This window comes from Glycine max, chromosome 14 (assembly GCF_000004515.6).
Source record: "Glycine max cultivar Williams 82 chromosome 14, Glycine_max_v4.0, whole genome shotgun sequence".
Classification (NCBI taxonomy): Eukaryota; Viridiplantae; Streptophyta; class Magnoliopsida; order Fabales; family Fabaceae; genus Glycine; species Glycine max.
The window spans coordinates 45,840,470-45,849,338 of record NC_038250.2 but is presented as its reverse complement, the minus strand read 5'-3'; the positions used below and the strand labels follow the sequence as shown (position 1 = coordinate 45,849,338).

General features: G+C 33.8%; 1 protein-coding gene across 1 annotated transcript; it reads right to left on the bottom strand.

Annotated features, from left to right (window-relative positions):
* Window positions 1–916: 916 nt before the first annotated feature.
* LOC100795015 (E3 ubiquitin-protein ligase WAV3) lies at window positions 917–3,489 on the bottom strand. Its single transcript, XM_003544211.5, has 2 exons — window positions 3,024–3,489; window positions 917–2,923 (listed from the first exon to the last, which is right to left on the bottom strand). Exons 1-2 carry the CDS (start codon window positions 3,345–3,347, stop codon window positions 1,223–1,225), a joined length of 2,025 nt encoding a protein of 674 aa, XP_003544259.1. The 5' UTR covers window positions 3,348–3,489; the 3' UTR covers window positions 917–1,222.
* Between the last annotated feature and the right edge of the window lie 5,380 nt (window positions 3,490–8,869).

Here is an 8,869-nt window from a genome sequence, read left to right as displayed (position 1 = left end):
ATGTAAAAAGGATAAGATATGATTTATGTTTTAATTTTTTCTAAACGCACTTATAACATATTTGGATTTCTATCCACACAACTTAGATGTGAATGACAAAAATAATTTTAATTGTTTTTAGTACATCTTAACATAATGTTAATCCAAACACACATTTAATAACAAGGATCAATTATTCTCTTTCCACCTTTAACAATCAAACTACACATAAACTACTTGTGATTTGATTGAACATGATTCACCCCTCTAGAATCGCATGTTAAACTCGCACTGTTGTAGGGGAATTTTGTTTCCCAAAGATAAAAAGAACCGTTTCCCCTATTACCATAGCTAGCAAAGACATAGTATGTCTTTAATGATTTAATCGCAAAACGGGAAGATAAGATATTTAAATAAAAGATTGGAAAGGCATCCATTTATTATTATTATTCAATGTAATCATTTGTTCATAATTACTCGTCCAACCCACTCTATGTTATGTGCTGTCCTCTGCCATATCATTCAAGCAAAAAATCATTTTAAGCTTTTTACTCGCGTTTCTGGTCCGATCCTTAATCATTAGCCCCACGTATTACCCACTAGACAAAATGTTCAACTCTCCAATTCAAAAGCCAAACTTATTACTACGATTTACTACTATAATAATTAAAAAAAAAAAAGGGGGAAGAACAGAAAACATTATTTAATTTGTTGCAACATTTACAATTTTGTCATTCATATTTCATACCGTAAAATCTCCACCCTAAAATCAACATGCCGACATCTGAGTGTTGCTAGTTTGAGAGTTTCTGGGTTTATGCATCGTTTGAATTCTGATATTCAGAAGGGATTGGCTGAAATTCAAAAACACAAGACAAAGGCAAATAAATCCAATCAGTTTTCATGCCTTCCCATAAGGAAATATAAACTGTACAAGTAAGATAATTAAAATCCATTAATTAAGATAAACCAAGTACTTTTGTGTTGATCCGTGCAATTAAAAACTCTTAACATAAACTTGCTCTACAGTATTATACACATAACATTCTACACTCTTAATTTCTTCTAGCTAGTAATCTTCCTATGCATGAAGAAAAGAGCACCACCCTCTTCTACCTACTTGTCCCCATTCCATTCAGCACCCTATCTTTTAAGTAGCAACTACACTTCCACACTTTTATTTTATACATTTTCTGGAATCCACATTTTAATTATTTTTTAATGCAAATACAACCAAGCATTATTAAAACCTAGCATTCTCGAAGCCGTGCAAGTCGCTAACTTTGTTCAACGACTTCTTCATCCTAGCCATCTTAGCCAGCTTTTCAGCGGCTCTCCAAGCCGACGTGGGCGTTATAACCTCACCACTCTCATCCACCAACCTCACCTCCCTCTCAACACGTAGCTGCTGCATCCGCCAATTAAGCTCAGTTAGCTCGGCTTCCAAGCCACGCACGTATTCTTCAGCCGAGCCGAACTGAGTCAGAAGCGCCCGAGCCGAAGCGAGCAAATGATGAGCACTCGAAAACTCGTTGTGCTTCGCCAGCCTCCTCGACTCGGCTACAGCTCGGCTCGTTATAAACACATTCCTCAGCCGCTCCACCCTACCGCCACAAATTGGAATACTCTTTGGTGGCACCACCGTAAACGCGTGTTCCGCACCGTATACAAACTCTTGAGACACAGGGTCTTTTTTAACACACCGCACTGTCATCACATGGTGGGTCCCTGATGCTGACGTGGGCACTCTAACCTCCACCAACAACTCCTTCTCCTCTTCAGCGTATAAATCACCAAGCCGAGCTGAGTTTGAGCTCAGCGCAGTGGGTCCCCCACTGCATGAATAAACGGCTCGGATTTCAGCCGGCGCGGAGAAGCCAAGCTGAATTCTTAAATCATGCACCGCCACACTCAATGTCCTGTTAATATATTGTGCAAAATCATCTTCTAACGGTTCGTGTATTAAACCGGTTTTTTTCGTCTCGAACCCAGACGAATGAACCGGAACTTCGATGCAATCGAACCGGATGGAAGAAGACATGTGGCTTAAGAATCTCCGTTGATTTTTGTTGTTGTTCTCGTCGTGACCGTCTGATAAGAGCAAGATCCTAACGAGAGGGTTTCTCTCTCTCCGATCTTCGAGAACCTTAGCGGCTTTCTTCATCGCTTCTTCACCAACGCTGTTTCCATGGTCACACACGAGCCGATCCACGACGCGCCGCGCCGCGCGTTGTCCCTGAGCCGTCATTCTCCTCAGAGGTAACAACCGTTTGGAATTAGCCGAGGAAGCCACGACGGCGAGCCGGTCAGCCGGGCCGAGTGACGATATAACCAAACGCATGGCGCGCTTTAGCATGTGAAAGTTCGCGCCGCTCATGCTGTTATTAACGTCAAGCACCGTCACGAGATCCATCGGCTCCCGCCGCCGCCATCTCGGCGGCGACGGCGGAGCCTTCACTCTCAACACCAAAGCACGAGTTTCGTGGCTTTCCGATACTGATATGACCGGGCACTCCGGCATCAGCTTCACTCGAACACTCCTCGAATCACCACCGTTGTTTTGTCGCAACGAGGATTGAGGCTTTGGATCGACGAAAAAGCCAGGGAACTCGGATACGTCGTCGTTTTCTTCATCTTCGGGGATCGGAGCGATTTGTGTGGAGCATGTGAGAGGAGAAGGGAGAGGCTCGTCGTCGTCGTAGGAGGTGACGGAATCGGAACGATGATGATGATGATGACTCGGTTGATTTTGTTTCTCGGTGTGAACGACGGCGTCGTTTTGTAGAAGCGGCACGTCGTTCCACGTGGCGTCGCATACGGGACAGACGTGGATGTGTGCATGGGAAACGACGCAGGGGAAGTGAAACGCGTGACCGCACTCAGCAGTGTAAATGGCCGTTCCCTGCCCTGTCTTCACGCTATTCGAACAGATTCCGCAACTATTCTGTTATTATATATAAGAAATAGTAAATAAATTTGTGTTGTAATAATTAAAAATGAAAAGAAGAATTATGAGTGAGTGAAAATATGAGAAGGTAACTTACTCTAAATTTGAAGCTGTTTCTGAAGAGGGAGAGGTTGAGCTTAGGGGAGAGAGGAGAATTTGGGTTTGACTTATGGGTTTTGGTTTGAAATCTGGGGCTGTCATTTGGTGGTTCTGTGATTGTTGAACTTTTTGGAGTTGAAGAGAGGGGTTGTTGGTGGTGGTGGTGGTGGTGGTGGTGATGGTGCAGTGATGGTGTGGAGAGGAAGCCCAGGCTGACACAGCTTCTGGGGGAAGGAGTAGGACTTAGGGTTCTGTCTTTGGTGCGTATTGGGGAATTATCTGGGTCGCTAGTGCAAAAGGCTCTTCTCCAACCAGTACCCATACTGAGAGATGAAAGGCAAAGGCAAACGGGGAGACTAGTGAGAAGAGAACAAGTACTACACAGTTTGGATTGGCCTTTTCTATGTGAGTACTAAAACTTTTCTTGGCTTTGATCCCTATCCATACCTTTTTATATTGGAAAAATGTTGTCTTCATATCTCACATCTTTTTGGGCTGTATACACTCATCCTAAGGGTACAGAAACAAGAAGAGAAAAATGTGACACGTAGTGTTTTAGTCTAAAAAACAATCACTCAAAGAACAATATGCATGAGAAATTTGGAAAAAATAAAAATAAAAACTAACGATATATTTTAATGTTGCATTTTTATTTATTTATATATATATATATATATATATATATATATATATATATATATATATATATATATATATATATATAAAGGTTCCCAAAAGGATGAAAAGGATAGAAACCGAGAAATATTTGTAACCGTGACAAAGCGGGTTAGACATGTTAGACCATCATATTTAACTCATAAAAATGCAGGTGAGTTTGATAATAATTTAATCTATCAACTTGTCTAACTTATTCTATCTAATTCGTCAACCCAACAAATTTAAAGATGAATCAAGGTGAGTTGGTCCATTTCTAATTCGCTTATGACCTTCCAATTCACTATTTTAGACATTTTATCTTTATAATCATTGAGCTTGAGAGGATTGCCCATAATAAAATGAGATGGGTACTTAGTACATGATTCTTTGTGCAAAGTTAAAATTACAAGAGCTAACGCATATTGAAATATTTTTTTTAGCTATTTGGTGAGTCAATTAACTTGCATGCTAACCCACATCATTTTATGGCCCGCCAACTTGCTATTTTACCCTTTGGCGAGTCAACCCACTAACCTACCTTCAAGTGAGATGCGTTATAATTCTTCACTCGTATTTATCATATCACCTATTATGTTCAAATGATACTTATTATTTGTCTCTATTTCTTTTCTTATGATATAGATCATATCACCTATTATGTTTAAATTTTTTTCTCTTTCTCTTTCTTCTCCCTATATAAGTTTAATAGCCGGAGGTGTACATGCATTATATTCTGTTATAATATGCATAAAACTAATATGTTAATATATGTTTTATTAACTATTAATTAAGTTCCTATACTTTAATATCTCATTTCCATATCTTAAAATGTTTTATTAGCTTTATTTTTTTTATCCCAAAAAGATTGACATCTTAGAATATCATAGTTCATTTTTTTTCAAATATGTCCTCATTTAATATCACATTATTAGTAGTGTAAGCATAACAAAATGATAAATACTAACCAATATCTTTAAAGGACTAGTTAAGAAAGTAAAATGAGGAAAAAAAAAGTATAGAATGCAAAAAAAAATGAGATCCCCTGTGATTTTAAAATGCACTCCCACATATATAATTTTCAATAAAATGATTTCATTTTATTTTGGTAACCAGTTCCCTTACATCGCTTGGTTAGAAGAAGCTAAAAAAATTAATGTATTAGACAAAGACAATTATATACATTGATTGCTTTAGGATGAGGTGGAGAGAGGTTAAGTGGAGTCTCTTTAAGCCAAAATTTGACACATAATAAAGAAAAATCTAAAAAATGGTTCCTTGGAGCCTATGTACACTTAAGCTACAAAGAAAAATCTCAAATATACTCTCATTTAATATTACACTATTATTAATACTTTCTGACTTCTAACATATCTTTTTAACTTATTTTTATCATTGATTAAATTTATTAAAATTACAAAACTATAAGTGAAACCTATTACTAAGTAAGAATTTAGACTACTAAATTTTTAAATTTATTCTATTACTAAATAATAAGTTAAACTACTAAAAAACTGTAGTATTTAATAAATTTGAGTTAAGTATTTAAAAAATATGTTTAGAAAATAAATTACTGGTCTATCTTTTCGCTACATAAGATATATCAACATTGATTATCTGTGTAACCAATAGTAACAACTACACTCAACCATGGCTTCGCTAAATGCCGCAAACAACACAAATCACCCCCTTTTTTCTGGAAACTGACAAATATATACATTCATTGGGAGTGGAATTGATCTCAATGTCTTCGATGCAAAAAATTAATTTGAAGATCTGCGGCTAAACCCATTCATCCTTTTGACGTCAGCTATTTGAATCATTACTTGAAATTTTCATTGGACGATTACACATGTTATCAGAGGAGAAAAAAGGCAATAATTAATACATGATGGTGTAGAAACTATAAAATTTATACGCTAACAAAGGGAAGAACCGAAGCACCAAACCCGTCTATAGTGCATGCATAAACATCATCACGTCACGTAGAAGGTTAATCATACAACTAACGACAATACGTTCTTTGAGATACATACTCTTCACCTTGAATTATTTGATATAAGAATAATTATATAGGACCAACAAGCTAATTCCATTGAAATAGTATTAACAAAATTCAAAAAATGCAAATAATTGGTTATGGATCATGGAGTCACATCTAGTCATCCGTGTGCAAGCTAGCTAATTAAAATTAATTAGTGATATCATGGAGGTTCATGAATATGGCTTGGAATGTTAGGTACCAGAATGTGTTCAGGGAGACAATCATAACAGATGGTTTAGCAAAGCATTGGCCTCCAAATATCATGTTTCGATATGTAAATTTTCATGTGTCGATTGCTCTTGGTGCGTGTCTTTGTTAGAGTGTAGGGTTTTCTGATTCGGGCCTTGAGAACCTCTGATTGAAAAATCATATATATTATATAAAAGGTAGACTGAAATTGTAAATATACACGTATATTTACAATTTCAGTATGCCTTTTATATATAACAGACATACTGAAATTATAAATGTATGTGAAATCATATATATTTACAATTTCACGTATATTATATAAAAGGCAGACTCAAATGTTTAATTGTTGTGGCTTGAAATAACTAGACTAGCCTAATGCATTTCAGTTAACTTTTTTTTCAACATGATTTCAAAATTTGAATTTGTGATCAAGCGATTTATGTGTTGAAAGGGGAAATTGGCCTCTCCGTAGTCTTGGATTCCCAAGTTATTCTAGATAATATTTGGTTAGAAGTGAATTGTAATAAATTTTAGAAAGCTATTGGACTTAAAAGAAAAATGAATTCAAAATAATAAGACAGAAAACAAGTAAATTGGAACAAAAATAGCTGAAAAAAGATAATTGTATTAGTTTTTTATTTTTTGTTGTTGTTTAACGTTTTTTCAAACACATATTTATACAAGAGATAAGAAATAACTAAGATCATGCTTGTCCACATTAGGCCACTAATTGGCTGTCATTTTTATCAATTTTAGCTATTTTACAAAGGTTTCAACTAATGTTATTTTTCACCTGTAATCTCTTAGCTCAATTCTTGCTCCTATCTTTAAGGCATGTTCAATTGAACTTATCTTCCACTAACACTTTCTCTTAAACTACCTATTAGATTGTTCCAAGTTGATGCGTAAAATATGTTGCACAAAGCCAAATGTACCATACGCAGAAATATTGTGGACTTGAAAGTTTAGATATTGTACGCTAGAGACCAATTATATTCCTAAATGATTCAAATTACATAAACTAAATAATTTTGGGAATTTTATCTTGTGTTTGGGATTGTTTACCAATTATGTCAAAAAATATAAATTAAGCTAAACAATAGTACTTTCTAAGAAAGAAATGTATGAATGAAGACAAGCTTGAATTATGAATTCGCATGTACCCATTTTTTCCTAATTTCAATTATAATTAAGAACCCTAAGTTAATGATTAATCGTCAATTGCCTAGTAAAATTTTTGGCATATGGTCAAGGTCTTAAAATACTTTTCCCCCTGAATTAATCCTCAATTAATCATTTGGGATTTAATTTAATGATGAATTACAAAGAGGTTTATAGAAAGAAGATTCATGCCACCAATTTGATCATACAAGTTTTATGAATCTTATCGTTCTACAGGTCAATTAATTTTGAGTAGATGGTCACTAACACCTAATTAACTATGAATCAGAGTGATCAATTCTAATATAAAAGAAAATAATAAAATAATACGATTAACTAAATAACATTAGAGAACTCAATTAAATATGGAATTAGAGTACATGGATACAACTACATTATAATCCGAGCTCAAGGGGTTTAGTCAACCATGATCACAATATAACCAAACATCATACAAAAGCATTGAGAATGAAAGAGATTGAAAATCCTTATCAATTAAGACCCCAAATGTTTTGAGTATAGCTCTAAAACTCAGAAACCCTTGTAAATTTTTGAAAATAAGTAAAAGCTAACCTAAAAATGCCTCCAATTTTCTATTTATATTAATGACAATTAAACAATAGTGTGGAAGTCAGCAAGGGTCGTGTTGAGCACAACATGACCTTCTTCAAAAAGTGATAACGTTGATTATGATTTTTGGCTCTGAAGCAGCATGGGTCATGCTATTAGTAACACGGTTGTGGTTGGATGTGTGCCACTGATGAAGAATTTCTTAAAAAATTAGCATGGTCATGTTGGAATAGCATGACCGGTAAGTATAGCAGGGACCATGCTCTTTAAAAATGCTCAGATCTTTCTCTTTTCTTCTCTCTTTTTGGTTTTTTTTCTCAATTTATTATCTTTCTTGTTCAACTATTCACACTTAACACATACCTATATGCTTTGATAACAAAATAAAGTCAAAATAAGATAAAATAAGACAAAATTTGGAATTCCAGCCCACAATACCATCATCAAGATTTTGTGTTTAGTAAAAAGTGCCTTAGTAAATTGAGAAGAAATTATATTTATACACCATCTTGACTTCAACTCCTAAGGAATGTGAGACTCTAGGATAATGAAACATAACTCATATACACTAATATAAAAGAATTTAAATCATATAAAAGAAAAACTATGAGTTAGAAGAGTAAGATGTAAAGTAACATTTAAATCACGAGTTTAAAAAAAAATTTAGAATATTAAATTAAAAGAATAAAGTGTAACGTAACATTTAAATTATGATATTATTATTATTATTATTATTATTATTATTATTATTATTATTATTATTATTATTATTATTATTATTATTATTGAACATTTGATATTTGATTATATATTTTAAGTAATTTAATTATATAAAGTAATAAATAATGGGAAACTTTTTTCTCCTAAATAGTCTGCCAAAAGTAAAATAATATTTTTAAATTTAATTAGTAATTATTTATAAAAAAAATTAGTTTTGGTAGGTGAATTTTGAAATTGTATCATTTAATTTTTCATTAAAATAAGTTTGACAATTTAAATTTTTAATTAAATACATCATTGAATGATAATCATCAATCATTCAATATAAAATACAGTTGTTGCTTGAAACTGTAAGTATAGATGTCATGTTCTGGTAACATTTTTTTTTAGCTTTTTTTCATATAAAATACATTTTTTTATTGATTCACTTAATTTTTTCCAATATTTTTAAGGGACATTAATGATCTCCATAAAAAGTGATTATAATAGAATAATGTATGAGT